This window comes from Mustela nivalis, assembly GCF_964662115.1.
Source record: "Mustela nivalis genome assembly, chromosome: 8".
Lineage (NCBI taxonomy): Eukaryota > Metazoa > Chordata > Mammalia > Carnivora > Mustelidae > Mustela > Mustela nivalis.
In genome coordinates this window covers 28,632,880-28,649,119 of record NC_139027.1, presented here as the reverse complement: position 1 = coordinate 28,649,119, position 16,240 = coordinate 28,632,880, and the positions used below count along the sequence as shown (strand labels likewise).

The window sequence follows — 16,240 nt, the reverse complement described above, 5'->3', positions numbered from 1 at the left end:
GAAGTATATTTGGACCAAAATAGTGTCTTACACTATGTGTATAAATTTCAATTTTGCCACACTTGCAGAATTGTAATAGGCTGAATTAAAGGAAAACGACTTGATTTTAAAAATAACATGTCACATGGGACGCCTGGGTGGCTCAGTTGGTGAAGCAGCTGCCTTCGGCTCAGGTCATGATCCCAGGGTCCTGGGATCGAGTCCCACATCAGGCTCCTTGCTCGGCAGGGAGCCTGCTTCTCCCTCTGCCTCTGCCTGCCTCTTTGTCTGCCTGTGCTCGCTCTCTCTCCCTCTGTTTCTGGCAAATAAATAAATAAAATCTTTAAAAAAAATAAATAACATGTCACCAAATAACTATTTTGAATATTTTTCTTTTTAAATTGACTTTGTAGATGAAATTTAGACAAAATCTCAATACCACCTATAACTCAAGGGTTTTGGAAGTCCTTTAACACCACATGGATTCTTTTGGGCTTCTATTATTTAACTCTGTCTGGGGATTTCTTTATGTTCTTTTATCAGATTCTCCAAAGTACTTATAATTCAAGTTGGATAAACCGGTTCTGCTGACTGCATCCCCAGCACCTTTTCCAAGGATGATAACTGCCCTTACAATTTTTTCAGACCTGGAGATCTTTCAGTGTAAAGCCAGTAGGTAAGTATTTCTGTAAACCATTATAGGTGATGTAAGAAGCTTGACAAGATAAATATGCCTAGAAAAAACAAAAGAAAGGTGCTATGATATTAACAATCATGATGATGAGATGATGGGTAACATAATCTTCCTTCCTTTTTCCTTTCTGTCCTATTTTAAATGAAGACTATATATTGCTTTTGTAATAAAGAAGCTTTACTGTTGAAAAAATCAGTTGTAGACACAATAATAGCCACACATCTGAAATGAGACCTCAACTACATGTACAGGTGACAGAATGCTAAGTAGAGGCACAGACACATCTCCTGACTGCAGAAACAGATTTTAACTGAGTAGTCTGGCCCACCTGGCTCTCAGGTGCTGGCTTTATTGTGGATCACAAATCTAACTCCAAACATGGTGACAGGTCTTTGGTATGAGGTTATGTCCAACGCCTTATGGAAAGGTAATAACTTCCTCAAGTAGATCAGCTGAATAATTTTGGTTTTGCCCTGAGAATCTAGTTTAGTTGATCTAAGCTCTTGGTTCTAAGTAATATATTTACTATCCAGTAATAAGAGTTAACAAGATAAAAAGTGTCTATACAGACATGAAGGAGAATCAAACCTGTCAGTTGTCCAATCTGGACTTTTAATGGGATTGGGAGAATTTATATTAGGGAAATAAGAGAATTGTTGCTCCCAAATGTCCTGGAAGAGATATTAAGTTCTTATTATGAATACAGAGAGATTCTATTAAGTCTAGAAAGCTGGCAGGAACTCCTGTTCCAGGCTGTTTACTAAAACAAACTAAAAAATTTATAGCATGCGTGCATACAAATATATACTTAAAAAGGCAAACTTTTTACACTTCCTTATTTTCTTCATTTCTTCATCCATCCATCCACTTCTTCATTAATTCATCAATTGCTTTTCTCAGTATCTTCTCTCTGAGGGACAAAATCTTTGGTGTTGGGGAGTCCACCAGAGCACAAAACACAAAAAAATCCCTGCATTCATAGAGTTTATGTTTATAGCGCTAGAGAGATTTCAAAACAAATCTAGTAAAATATATAGTGTGTCATATGGGGATAATTGTTATGAAGAAAAATAAATCCAGGAGGTGAGGTAGGGCATGCTAAGTAGGAGGTGAGTGTGGGGAGAGAGGTCTTGTTGTTTTAAGTGGGGTGGTCAGGAAAGGTCTCACCGATAAGGTAACCTGGTGAAGAGATGTAAAAAGAGGTGGTCCCAGACATCTTTAGTATTTCCCTTTCACAAATCATTTGAGCAGCAGAAGTGGGAGAGCCCTGATCCAGTGTTTCTGTTATTTTTACCGCACATGTGAAATAATCTGACTTTTTATGCTTGGAGCATGGCACCTTCAGCACAAGAATATGGTTTTTACACAGAAATCATACATGGTAAAAAATTGTCCTTGGAGTTGTATGCCTAGTGTGCAGATCCACTCAAATATCACTGTTTGGTGGTCTGATTGAACTAACAAAACCATGTACGTGGACGTTAGTTTTTTTCCCTATACGTTCATGTGTTTGCTTTCTGAAGTGGACTTTGAGCCTACTGAAGACGGGATTGGGACAATGATTTATTCATCTTGCCGGCCTCAGCACTTAGCCCAGTGCCTGGTATTTGTCAGGTACTCAATGATTACTAGTTGAATAAATAAATTTTGAAAGCAAAATAGACATTGACTTCAAACAGTTTGTGAGATTAATGCCCAGTGGCCACATTTACCTATTAAACTACCCAAAATTGATAACTTTGTTACATCATGATAACCTCTCTCTTCCCTAGGCCCTGTATAGACCTGTCACAGGGACTCTGTAAAATAAAATGGTGGTGTTTCCAACAGCAATACTTTCAGTATGAGGAACTCTAAGAGGTTGTTTCTAATTCCCATTTTTCCCATGACAGTGCTGTAAAATAGGACCTCTGTCATACCCACACTTTTCTTCTACCTAGGAGACCGCTCATTCAGCTATGTCCTCTTTCTGACTAGGGGACAAAATTATGACAGCTTATGATATCCTTACTTGAGAGAGCAGTGAAAGGAGAGAAAGGAAAGTAAAAACTTTATTTTACAATGGAGTCCTGATTCTAGGCCTTACTAATTGTGTAGGTTTAGACCAGTTGCTGAATCTCTGCAAATCCCATGACCTCATCTGTAAACTGGGAATAATGATTACTTTTGTTAGTTAACTTTGTTATGAAGTATCATTGTGTTGGCCATAATGTTATTATTATGAAGGTCAAGTTAGATAATACACATAAGGCATTTGGTATGGCACCTGGTACAGAATGTGTGTTCAATTGGTTTTTGTTAATACTTTCACTACTACTATTAGTGTTACTATTAGAGAAATCAGGCAAATAAGATTTTTTAAATTAGTTGTTGAATGTTTATATGATCACAGCAGATGATGCATATCAATATATTTGCACTTTAAAATTTACCTCCTATATACTTGTAATAATATTAAGCCGAGTAACGTTTATAATGTTCTTGAATGGCTCTCTTATCACTTAAGAATATGAAGAAAGTGTAAGATACTGTATCCAGAAAATGTCAGCTGCAGAATGGAATGGTACCTCACAGAACACTCTGGTCGTTCTGGGGCGAAGGAACACTTCAGCAGGCATTTGACCGTCATGGTGGTTGATGGACTTTCTCACTAGGAGACTTTTCTTCTAGAAAGATACAATCATGGAAGCCCTTATCTTTTTATGTGGGAAAGTGATGCCTTAATGAGGTCTGAACCCTAGTCTGATAACTTCCGTTTCCTCTTTCTTTAGAGTCTTGAAGTATGACTGAGAACAGACACCATTAGTGGCACAAACCTTATCAAGTCACGTGATTATGGAGATGGTCTATTTGATGCTGAAAATGTATCTAGTTTTTTGACAGCGGCTAAATAACCATGGGGTCAAGTGGACTTGGAAAAGCAGCGACCTTAGATGAACTGTTGAGAACGTGCATTGAGATGTTTGGTATGAGCCCTTTCTCCCTTTGATGTACCTTGATACTCTCACTTCTCCCTAATCGGAATGCTATGGAACAGAATTCAGTCTCCATCTTTGGCATTTAAGTCCTTTTTGATGGACTCCAGTCTGCCTCCCCAGTAACACTGCCATGTGCATTTCCATGCCCATAGTTAATATGCCAGGCATCCTGTCCACTTTAATGTTTCTGGAATATTCCCTGCATCTTTCTACCTCTGTGCCTTCACTGAAATTCTACTTCAGGGCTCATCTCAGAAGCCAGTCAGATGTTCATTCTACCATTCCTAATCTCTACTGTCAGGAATGCTGATTGCTTCCTCCCACAGCTCTTTGTGACTTTCCCATGGTACTGTGATCGTTTCTCGGTCTTTCGACTCAGACAAGTAGCATAATCTGCTGTGTTCTACCTTTCCATGTATGTCTTATTTCTCCTAGTAGTTTACAGACTTTATAGCTGTATGCTTTCTAATGTTGTTTACATATCCACCTCAGCATTTCAGATTATTCTTTGCACAAACAGAGTCATAAAGTGGATGGTTTTTTAATTGTTTTTTAAGTTGATTGTTACAGGAAGAGTTAGACCAGAGTAGGGTGGCCAGATAAAATACAGATCAGTTAAATTTGAATTTCAGATAAAGTATATTTTTAGTGTAAGAATGTCCTAAATAATGCATGGGACATACATGTACTAAAGAATTATCTGTGGTTTACCTTAATTTTGATTAACTAAGTGTCTTGTACTTCGGTTTGCCGAATCTGGTAATCCAACACCAGAGGGAGGGTGAACCCCCCGTTGTCCATCCACTTGACTTGCAAGGAAGAGCCAGTGGAAGGAGGAGGAAAACAATAATTGGGTCTATGAGAAATTTTTGACACTGATGTTTCTCTACTGGTATTAGAAAAAGAGAAGAGTGCACTGTTGTCTCCACACCCCTCATTTTATTTTATTTTTTAACAGATGACAATGGAGAGCTGAATAATAGTTATTTGCCAAGAATAGTTCTACTGATGCACCGATGGTATTTATCTTCCACTGAATTGGCAGAAAAACTTCTCTGCATATATCTTTTCAACTACTGTGTAATTTTTACAATCATAAATCAAGTTCTGTATTTAGATAGAATGTCTAACAAAAGCCGGTAAATTAAGATGAATAAATAGTCTTTAGTCAGTGTTCCAGCTGTTTTGTGGATATATATAGATGTCTAGACAAGACATCTGGATGATGGACCAAACAGTTGACTATCCATCTGGATGTTTTGGCTCTACTGAAAAATAATCACTAGATACAAAATGAAACAGAAGCTGTAGGCTGACTGTTTCTAACTTGACTTAAACATTTCTGCTGTTAGTACAATGAAAGAATAGTCAACACTGATTCCAGACCTAATTTATTCCTTTTGGGATGATAAAATGATGGACATAGAGGATACAGTTTAGACATATGAAAATGCCAGCCAAAATAACGGGGTCTGGCTCAGGAACAAACAGCACCTGAATTTTCACATCTTCCCTTGATTACAAAACTCAAAGAACATTCTAGCAGTTTATTGGAATCTGTTCATTGATCATAATTTCAGATTTCCTTCGATATAATAGCAAAAACAAACAGGGGGAAAAAACCCTAGTTAGAGACTCCGTTCTATAATAAGGGCTTTAATAGTCTACCACCTTTGAACATAAAACAGTCCTAAAAGGTGACTGAAAGCCAAATGACTCAAAATGACAAAACACTCTTAGATTTAAAAGGGGATTTTATTCTCAGAGATCTAATGTTGATTATGCAACCACTAATATTGGTTCCCACGGTCCCAGCCTGCTTCAAGCCTAGGGGACCTTGCAGATGACTGGGAAGCCTTATGGGGTAGGAGGAGCCTGAAAGGCAGAAGGTCTGATTATTAGGGCCATGTGGTCATCCTTCTGCTCATTGCAAGCTTCCTTCACTTCCTACGTCTCCCCTCCATCCTCCCAACAACCTCAGGGCCAGGGGGGATGTCTGAGAGGGTAAGAAGACATTCGCCTTGAACAGAGGTTCCTGAAAGTGAGCAAGATCCTAATCCCCAGGTCTCAATATTGAGGATTAGTGTGTAGGTGACGATTATTCATTGCTGACATCATCAGAGCCCATTCTCTCCCCATCTGAACGCCCACATAACCCAGATGTCCCCACTATGGCCTTTGTATTAGGAATTCATCTAAATTGGTCAGAGAGATGCAGGTGTGGGCAAAGGACCTTGGTGCAGGGATTTTTTTCTTTAACTAGTGCACGTATCAAGATGCCAGTGGAGAAACCTGTGATGAATTTCGGTTAAAGATCTGCTACTTCATGAGGTAAATATACATGTAACTGTCTTGCAGCGGATGGTTCTGGAATTGTTGACCATTTCTTTCCCCCCAGACAGTAGACCTAGTTTGGCAATAGAATTGACTCAGATTCCCACCCCTAACCCCACTTTACTGATTTTGTTTAAATTGGCCTTCCTCTGTTCCTGGGAGTAGAATTTATCTTTCTTTTAGAGATTAAGCAGTAGCACATGTGATTAGGGAATAAAACTAGCTCTTGGAAAGAGTAAATTCATTTTTTTTTTCTATTTTCCCACCATATGCTTTCCCATCTAGTTGCCATGGGTTGGGAGAAGCGTTCAATTTCAGCTGTGTCTCAGCACTTAGGTGCAAGTCCAGATGTTCAGGACTTAGGGTCAGAAAGAGAGGCTCAGAGTGGGAGTGGTAGGCTTGGGTCCTTAATTGAAGGTGGGAAGAGTGAGACTCTGTGTCATCGGTGGGGAATAAGAGATTGCTAATTTGGGTTACAGTCCTGGGTTCATTGTTAATTGTAATCTGGAAAATGATACAACATTATCCATAAAGATCTAGCTTGAAATCTTCTCTTCATCAAAACTACTTAATGCCTTTCAGGTACTGGATTCTCAAGTTTCCTGCAGAGTTTAACTTGGACCTTGGTTTGATCCGTATGACTGAAGAGTTTCGGGAAGTAGCTAGTCAACTAGGGTATGAAAAGCACATCAGCCTCATCGACATATCCAGCATGTAAGAGTGGCTCACGCTTCCTTCCAACACGATGAGCCCACTGTTAGGGGAGGGAGTGGTGTGGCCCCGCTGGTTAATTCAGTTATTAGGAACTCAGTGCTAATGAGACTGACATTTTATATCTACTATTAACTTGCCACAGAGAAAACTATCTAATGACTCTAAGTATGGTTATCCATCTTGCAAAGATAAGCTCTTGTATTGTGGGCATTCATACTCTAGTCCATTTTCCTAGAATACTTCTTCAAGAATCTTGATCCAGGTGGCATTATCCAGGAATCATCAGGGATGTTGTTAAAAATAGAGATTATTCAGGTTCATTCCTAGTTAATCAGAATCTCCGGCAGTGAGGTCAGACCTCTGTCTTTATCACAAGCCTTTCAGATCATCCATATGTTGCTGAAGTGTGAGAACCAACTTCTAGTAGCTTTCATGTGCCTTAAATCACCATCCTATTTATTGATAATCTGACAAATTTATATACCTAACCCAAACCTCTCCCCTGTGATCCCAACCTCACTGGTCATAAGAAAGAGCAAGTAAGAAATTCTTGATGGATCAGTGCAAACCCACCCTGTCTGGAAAAACAACTCAAAGTTTCTGTTCTATTGGCAATGGGTCAGTGGTTTTCTCTTCAAATATGAGGGACAGGGCGTGTATTTTGCTCCTGGAAGCAGGCCAAGAGTTACAGAGTCAGTAGGTTAATAACTTCCATCGAATGAAATGGCCTTTCAGCACATTGACCAGACTCACTGTTTTTTTTATAGTCCTTCCTATGACTGGATGAGAAGAGTCACACAGAGGAAAAAAGTATCCAAGAAGGGAAAAGCCTGTCTGCTCTTTGACCATCTGGAGCCCATTGAATTGGCTGAGCACCTCACTTTTCTGGAGCATAAATCTTTTAGAAGGATCTCAGTAAGAAACTGACATTTATTCTTCCAAGGATAACAACCACCATGCCAACTTTCCCAAGAGCTACGTTTTCATACTCTGAAGTATTGGCAGCCCCGTCATTGTGCTCCACTGGAAAAGTGCCCTGAATTCACAGGAACAATCCCTTTTAACCAAAGATAAATATTATCCTGTCTTTAGTTTATGGCTTAGGAGCTATATATCTGTCGCTATTTTCAATGTCTCCTTTCATAGGATTAAAGCATGATTTTTCTGAATACTCAGTGGAGATTTAACCATTCAAGGTTTATGGAGCTCCACCGACTTCTCCCAAGTGAACGTGTTTTGCTAGGCCCTTCATTTGAGGGAAGAAATCTTTATTTAGGTTGGGATTTCTGTAAATGCCTAATTATGGGTGTAGGTTGAAAATAAGAGTTGTAGGCTTTGATAAGAATCTTCCATTAGGTTGTTTCTTTCCCAAGAATGGAGGTCCTGAATTAAACCTTTCTTTCCTACTCTGTCTTGATAGCGTTCCTTCTCCACCTCTTATCTCTTCCTCCTGAGTATGGTCTCTTGTCTCTTCCTAGCCACCTACTCTCTATCCACTTGTTATGATAATATTTCTGCAGTGGCTCATAATCAGCCTTTGTCTCACCAAGCTTTGGGGCAGCCATTCTTCTTCCTACTTTTCCAAAATGCCAAGGAGTTAATTATATTATTAGTTGCAAAGAAGAACATGGAGTTAGAAGTATGGATTTCTGAAACACAGATTCTTTTCAATAAATAATCCTACTTGGAGAGGACCTTCATGGTTCTCCACCAGCAGGCCATGAGAGGTAACCCGCTGCATTGTATATATGATGGAAGGCTCGTATGTATTTGATGACATCCATGATGACCTCCTGAAAAGGTGTCCATTTTGCTAAGGAGCTACCTTACTTCAACTGCTGTTTTTATTTTTTTTCTTGAAAAAACCTTACAGAATTATTCTGACTTGAAATCATTATATATATATACACATATATATGTATATATATATTCATTTCCTTTATTTTTAAAGATTATTTATTTATTTATTTGACAGGGAGTGAGAGAGAGAGAGAGTAAGAGAGGGAACACAAGCAGGGGGAGTGGGAGAGGGAGAAGCAGGCCTTCCACTGAGCAGGGAGTCCAATGCAGGGCTCAATCCCAGGACCCCGGGATCATGTACGGAGCCACACAGGCGCCCACATTTCCTTTTCTTTAATGCATGCCATTGTATCTCAACCTTGCCTGACCACTGGAATCACCAGCACCAGTGACTGAAAAATGGAGATTCTTAGGTTCTTCCTCGGGAGATTGATCCTTTAGGTCTCAAGGGTTCCCAGAAACCAAGAGGTTATAACACAAATGCCCCCGGTGAATCTCACGATCTGGCAAATTTGGGACTCACTGGAATGTGATTTGGAATCTTGTCCCTCCCCACCCCACCCCTGACGCTGTGATGTATAAGTATGTATCTGTGTATGGGGGAGTGAAACAGCAAAATAATATGTGAGGGGTACATGTATATTCAAATGTGTAAGATGCCATTATAAATGTGAAATGAAAGAAATCATTCTGTTGTTATGAAACAATATCCCACATCTTCCATCCAACGTTCTAATTTCTGATTTTGCAAAGGCTCCCTTTTAATTCAGAGTCTCTGAATCTTCCTTTACTAGTTCACTGATTACCAAAGCTATGTCATCCATGGCTGTCTGGAGAATAACCCAACCTTGGAGAGATCTATTGCTTTATTTAATGGAATCTCTAAGTGGGTCCAGTTGATGGTTCTTAGCAAACCAACCCCCCAGCAAAGGGCAGAAGTCATTACAAAGTTTATCAACGTTGCTAAGGTATGTATGTCTTGGAGTTAGATGGTTTTGGGTTTTTGGGGGGAGGGGGTTTAGGCTTTTGTCAGAGAGAGGTTGGGGGGAACCTTAGAGGGGGGAGCTGCAGACAGAGGGAGAAGGAGGCTCCCTGCTGAGCAAGGATTCCCAATTCAGGCCAGGACCCTGGGATCATGACCTGAGCTGAAGGCGGACACTTAACCAACTGAGCCACCAAGGTGTCTCTTGGACAGGGTTCTTAAAGGAACGTTCGTTCACTCTCGAGAAAAGCTGTTGAAGAAATTTGGGGTTTGCAATATAAAGGACAATTAAAGTATTCTTTTTTTTTTTTTTAAAGATTTTATTTGTTTATTTGACAGAGAGAAATCACAAGTAGATGGAGAGGCAGGCAGAGAGAGAGAGAGGGAAGCAGGCTCTCTGCCGAGCAGAGAGCCCGATGCGGGACTCGATCCCAGGACTCTGAGATCATGACCTGAGCCGAAGGCAGCGGCTTAACCCACTGAGCCACCCAGGCGCCCCCAATTAAAGTATTCTTAATATCTGGTGAACAACTCATACTGCTATCATGGGAGAAGATTGCTTTTAATTGGCAATACTTAAAAGAACTTACTATAACTATTTTTTTGGTAAAATTATTGGCATATTTTTCTGGTGAATTGCATTTGTACTTCATTTTAAACTGATGACATTTTTCTTTGTTATTGAAATGGTGCACGCATTCACCTATAATTCAGATAGATCAGAATAATTGAAAAATTGTTACAAAGTATTGATGTTAACTTTTTTTTTTTTTTTAATTTTTTATTGCAGAAGCTCCTCCAGCTTAAAAATTTTAACACTCTGATGGCGGTGGTGGGAGGCCTTAGTCACAGTTCCATTTCACGCCTCAAGGAGACCCATTCTCATCTTTCTTCAGAAGTTACAAAGGTACAGTGGATTAGATCCTAATCTTAAGTAAAAAAACTCATCTGTAAGTTGTTTAGGGATAGGATGCTCCTAAGAAATGTCACTCAGAGGGTGAAGTTTTCTTCTTAGGGGATGATTGGTTACACATGGAGAATTAAATAGGAAAGGAGTAGCCACACTGCCTGGAAAAACCGGATCGGAAGTGGTGGCAAGTGTCCCAGTAGGAAGGCTGTGAATACCATAAACGTACTGCAGTTGTAAGTACTAGTGTGCATTTCATGCCTACTGTGTGACAGGCCCTGTGACACACACAGGGGATACAAGACAAATAAGACAAATCATTCCTACCCTCCTCAAATGAAGCCGTTCAACACCTGCTCTCTTCAAGGCCCTGTGTTCGGCAAGGTGAAAGAGACAAAGGAAGAGGCAGGTGTAGACCTTGTCCAGAAATCCCTCAGATTGATAGATGAGTTTTCAGGGAAAAAAATATATTTTTGAAAAAACAGTGATCATTTCCCAAACTGAGCTTTTTCTGCCACATTGGTTTCCAGGCCACTAGAATAATATTTTTCCTTATTGAGTGAAAAAGGACATTGCATCCTTACGAAAAGATTTCCTTGTAAGTGTGGAGTTTGCTCTATCAGTAAGGACACTTTTCAGTTATAAGTTTAAAAAAAATCTGGGAATTGCTGGAGCAGTAAGGGAACGGGTCAGCTCATATACCTGGAAGTCCAGAGGCAGGGCCAGATCCAAGCATGGTCTGATCAGAGCTCTTGGCTCAGTAGCTCTGTCTTCCTTGGAGCATCAGGTTTTTATTCATTTCATTAGACTGCCTTCTTTCCTGATTAGACCATCTGTAGCAGCAAGAAAGTGATGCTTTGGGTTTTTTTGTTTGTCTGTTTGTTTTTAAGATTTTTAAATCTATTTGTCAAGGAGAGAAAGGGTGCACACAAGCTGGGAGAGTGACAGGCAGAGGGAGAAATAGGCTCCCCACGGAGCAGGGAGCCCAATGCGGGGCTCCATTCCAAGACCCTGGGATCATGACCTGAGCTGAAGGCAGAAGCTTAGCCGACTGAGCCACCCAGGTGTTCCACAAATGATGTGCTCTTGTTCACGAAAGTTGGAGATAGAGAAAGCTCTCAGCCCTGCCGGGTGGAATGAAAGACCTCTTTTTAGGCAGCTTGGCCCACCTCAAGTTCCATGCTCATCACTGGGCCAATCACAGTGGCCCAGAAATATAACGTACTGATTGGCTTAGGTCTGTGCTCCTGAACCAATCACAAACCAGAGGGGATAGAATTGGGATGATGGTAAATCAGAACCCATCCTTGGACTTGGGAATGGAGGCAGCTCCCTCTGAGTTACATGGGCCATTTGGAGAAAGTATAGCCCCATGGAAATTGAAGTCTGTTACAAAGGTCTGGTTGCTGTTAGGCAACTAACAATAAACAGCAGGATATAAGCCAAGATACACAGCTGTCTGACCTAAAACACTCATTCAAAGCATAAAGAGGCTCGTTATCTTAGTGTCTTAATATCCTTTGTCTTTGTACTGAATTTCAAGTAAAGAGCAAAACACATTTTACATGTTGTGAGGAGTAAGAATTCAGTAGAGGCTCTTAGAGGCTTGGAACCACTCGTGTATCTTCGAAAATTATTTGAATTCTTCCTTCTTACAGAAAAGAAAACTCGGGCCCCTCAAAATGAAGTTGCTTGCTCAAGGTCATGCTTGTCGTTAGTAGCAGAGTCCCAAACCCCTAGCTGTCTTACACCTAAGTGTGGCTTTTCCTCCTACCCCATCCTGTCCCAGATGAACCTTCAAGTAATACCATGAATGCAACTTTCTTAGAACAACTAGGACACACCAATATAGTACCTATTATATTTTAATAGGATACATGATTATATTTGTGGACTGTAAGATTTCCATGAATTGCAAACTACTTATAGCTATTTGATGTCATTTAACATCCTGACATCGCCAGTAGGCAGGTAGAGGTGCAGGGAGGTTTCTGCTCTGCAGTGAAATAGAACAGGCTGCCCCTCTCCTAGCCAGGCCCAGTGCATTTCTCTAATTTTCTTTTCCCAGGTTAATATTTCCCTGCATCAGTATTGGTTCGATCGATGCTTCTCTCAGTGGCCGAGGAATGTCCTAGCTGCACACAGCAGATTCACACAGGGGTGGGTGGACAGGAAAACTGAAACCTCTCCTTTCCCATCTGTTCCCAGAACTGGCACGAAATGACAGAGCTGGTCTCCTCCAACGGCAATTACTGCAGCTACCGCAGGGCCTTTGCAGACTGCGAGGGCTTCAAGATCCCCATCCTTGGCGTGCACTTGAAAGACTTGATAGCAGTCCACGTCATTTTCCCAGACTGGACGGAGGACAACAAAGTGAACATTGTAAAAATGCACCAACTCTCCGTGACCCTGAGTGAACTGGTGTCCCTGCAGAACGCCTCCCACCACTTAGAACCCAACATGGACCTGATCAACCTGCTCACGGTGAGTTCAAGGGACCGGGTTTGTGCTCAGGGCTCTTCCGTGCCTCCCTGCACAGGGTGTACAGGAACATCCGGGCCATTCACTCACCAGGTTGCATGCTGGGCCCGTGGACGTGGACAGATCTGCAAGAGTGGGGGAGGGGAGGGGAGCCCAGCCCTATAAGCAGCATGAATTGAGACTGCAATCTTGGGGACAAGAAATTTCCCATTATCTGGAGGAGCCTAATCAGCACCGCTCTCGCTCTCAGCCCCTCCCGCTCTCAGCCCCTCACTCTCCCTCACCACACCTGTCTTGTTCATCCCCTCCCTCTACATGGCTCATCTCATCTGCCTCCCTTTGCCCCCCACCCCCGCCCCACACAACCGTAGCTGAAGCCTGGGGTAATGTCAGGACCTCCTCCATCATCTCCCTGCCCCTAACGCCAACCTCCCCAAAGCCACCTGGCATTGGAGGCCCTTCCAGACTCATTGTCTATCTAGCCTGTTTTGCCATCACCTGCTCCCACAACACGCTCGCCTTTGAGGAACACTGGACTTTCCACTGTGAACTGTTGCCTTCTGCTTCCTGGCCTTTGCGCTTTCTTGGAAAACCCCTTCCCTACCCACCCCTGTGACTAGCTCAAATTCAAAAGCCTCTGTCTTTCTGGAGCATTCTCTCTTCCTCTCCAGAGCAGTAACACATCGGTCACATGTGTGCCTCTTGCCCTTTATGCTTTCTTAACCATAGGCGGTATCACTCGGTAATAGATTTCTTTTCCTGTTTACCTGCCTGACTCAGCCCATCTCCCCAGCACCTCTAGCAGTACCTGGCATATTTAGGCGCTCAACAGATGAACACTGTATCTGGGAATGAATGGGTCAGACAGAAGACATTCACCCAGTAATCATACTTTTTGTCCTCTGTGGTGGGTCGCCAGGTCCTAGCGCTTTTAGAGAGAACAGGTGTAGAGAAGAGAGCCTTCCCCACTGGCGGCTGCTTTGTCAGGGGGCAGAAGCATGACCAAATTCTCTCACCCTCGTTTCACAAATGCAGAAGCAACTTCCCTGTTTGGGTTTATAACACCGAAGCCTCTGACCTGTGGCTGCAACACCGAATTGACTATTTTCCCGTAATGACCATGGAAAATGAAAACAATAACTTTCTGAAGCTCTGAGAGCTGAAATCCCCTACTGCTACATTGGAATGAGAGCGTTGGTTCCTAGACCTTTCATAGACTGTTCCTAGAGCACATAATTGTTTACCAAAGAACAGAACTCCCTAAATGCACGTCGTAAAGCCAGCTGTACCTTAGTATAAAGCAGAAGTGGGCAACGCACAGAAACATAAACCTCCTGGGGCTGAGTCTGTATGACAAACAGTAAACACGCAGACGTTCGCCATTGGGGGAAAAAAACCCTCACAATAGACCAGGCACCTGCATTTATTAATCATTTGCCATGTAAATCTGTTTCCATGAATAAGTGACCAGAGTTGCAGCCCCAGTCGGACTGCAAACCCACAGACCCAGGTGATGTCTGCAGACTGGCCTGAGTTCCCCATGTCTGTGTCCAGGCGGCTCTGTGAGAGCATCATCGAACAGGTGCCCATGCATTTTCTCATCCACACAAAAGATAGTGATGGAAGGGGGTGCCTGGGGGCTCAGTCTGTTAAGTGGCTACCTTCAGCTCAGGTCATGATTCTGGAGTCCCAGGATCGAATCCCACATTGGACTCCCTGCTCAGCGGGGAGTCTGCTTCTCCCTCTAACCCTCTCCTCTCTCATGCTCTCTCTCACACAAGCTCTCTCTCTCTCTCAAGCTAATAAATAAAATCTTTAAAAAAAAAAAAAAAAAGACAGTGATGGAGAAGGGGAATACATTTGGGTCACGAATGCAACAAGCACCCTAATGACAGCTATTTGGGAGGTATCAAAGGATTTTGAATGAAAATTTTCAGGTACAAATGGAAAATTTGAACTCCAGAAATAAGGATGAAGAAAACGTTGTTTTTTTTTTTTTTTTCTGGGAAGGAAAGAAAAAAGAAAGAGGATGCCAACTCAGTCTCTCTCTCTCACTCTCTCTCGGCCATTAAAGGAGTATATAGGAGCCACCAAGCCCCATGTTTAGGAAGAGCAGGGTTGTTAGTATACTGCAGGGGCAAGGATCCCCGGTGGGAGATTTAGCTTTTTAGCTCTGGGTGTGCAGTTACTTCGTTTGGTCTTGACTTTGGACTTTTCATAAAGGGTTCCGTGCTCCTTTATGAGATCTCTTCCAGCTCTAAACTGTGATTCTGGATATAAGCACAGGGGGAGCTTGGAGACTAAGGCAGCCGGTGTCAGTCTGATTCTGTGGTTCCAGCCCCGTGGTTCCCTCAATAGCACAGCTCCCCCTCTGAGCACCCATCAGCAAGCCAGGTCCTGCTTAAGAGCCCACATCCCTCTGTCCTCCCCACCACCGAGGAGAAGGTGCAGGGCACAGGAACACGCATTCCTTCTTCCTGCCACCGACGGATGAATCTCTTCAATGTGGATAGAGGAGACTTCTGTCAGGGGTTCCCTGGACCCCAGGGGGCATTTCACGGAGCACCCATGTGTTGGGATTAGAACCGTTTGATTGACGGAAGCTACCCAAATGCATGCAAAGGCCTGGGAAGCCCCAAGACTCTGGGTCAGGTTTTTGCCCAGAGTGATTGTTTGCTTCTAAACACGGCCCTAGGTGAGGAAGACAATTCACAATAGAAAGCCCTGGAGAACAGCAAATTAGGACTCTTCAATGGATCCAGAACTACTGAGTGTTTGCCCAGGCAGGGAGCTGCACAGCAGTGTGCGAACTTCCTGTAATAATTGATTGCATTTTCACAGTGCTTCCACGAACTTCTCCTTGGTAGGTTCTCACAGACACCCTAGGAGCTAGCCTCTGCAGTCCGGAGCCTGTAACCTCAACCCCTAACCCTTTGTGTTTTACAAAGAAACAAACGGACTTCTGAAGGACAAGAAGCTTGCAAATGGCAAACTTCTGAATCCCGCAATGGAGTGGTGGGGGCACTCCTCCTCTCCTCAACCATGGACTCTTACTCCGTAATGTGGAAACATTGCTGACATTTATTTTATTTTGCATCTGTAAAAATTTAAGTAGACTAGGGACACCTGGGTGGCTCAGTGAGTTAAAGCCTTTGCATTCGGCTCAGGTCATGATCTCAGGGTCCTGGGATCGAGGCCCACATCAAGCTCTCTGCTCAGCAGGGAGCCTGCTTCCTCCTGCTCTCTCTCTGCCTGCCTCTCTGCCTACTTGTGATCTCTGTGAAATAAATAAATAAAATCCTTAAAATAAAAAAAAAATTAAATAGTCTCTCTCTCCCTCTTCATGGGTGTTCAGAGAAGGAGTTAATTAC

The 16,240-nt window shown here is 42.4% G+C and overlaps 1 protein-coding gene across 7 annotated transcripts in view; it reads left to right on the top strand.

Annotated features, from left to right (window-relative positions):
• The window catches only part of RASGRP3 (RAS guanyl releasing protein 3), a 106,359-nt gene that overhangs the window by 63,771 nt on the left and 26,348 nt on the right, over window positions 1–16,240 (top strand). For 6 of the 7 annotated variants that reach the window (XM_082745546.1, XM_082745543.1, XM_082745548.1 and 3 more), the window contains exons 2-10: window positions 523–655; window positions 3,445–3,639; window positions 4,610–4,670; window positions 5,915–5,982; window positions 6,568–6,699; window positions 7,467–7,614; window positions 9,294–9,467; window positions 10,272–10,388; window positions 12,597–12,872. In XM_082745546.1, the coding sequence (XP_082601672.1) occupies window positions 4,668–4,670; window positions 5,915–5,982; window positions 6,568–6,699; window positions 7,467–7,614; window positions 9,294–9,467; window positions 10,272–10,388; window positions 12,597–12,872 (918 nt within the window). In that variant the 5' untranslated portion in view covers window positions 523–655; window positions 3,445–3,639; window positions 4,610–4,667. Of the gene's footprint in view, window positions 1–522; window positions 656–3,444; window positions 3,640–4,609; window positions 4,732–5,914; window positions 5,983–6,567; window positions 6,700–7,466; window positions 7,615–9,293; window positions 9,468–10,271; window positions 10,389–12,596; window positions 12,873–16,240 lie in introns of all 7 variants that reach the window. The other variant, XM_082745549.1, reaches the window with a different exon arrangement.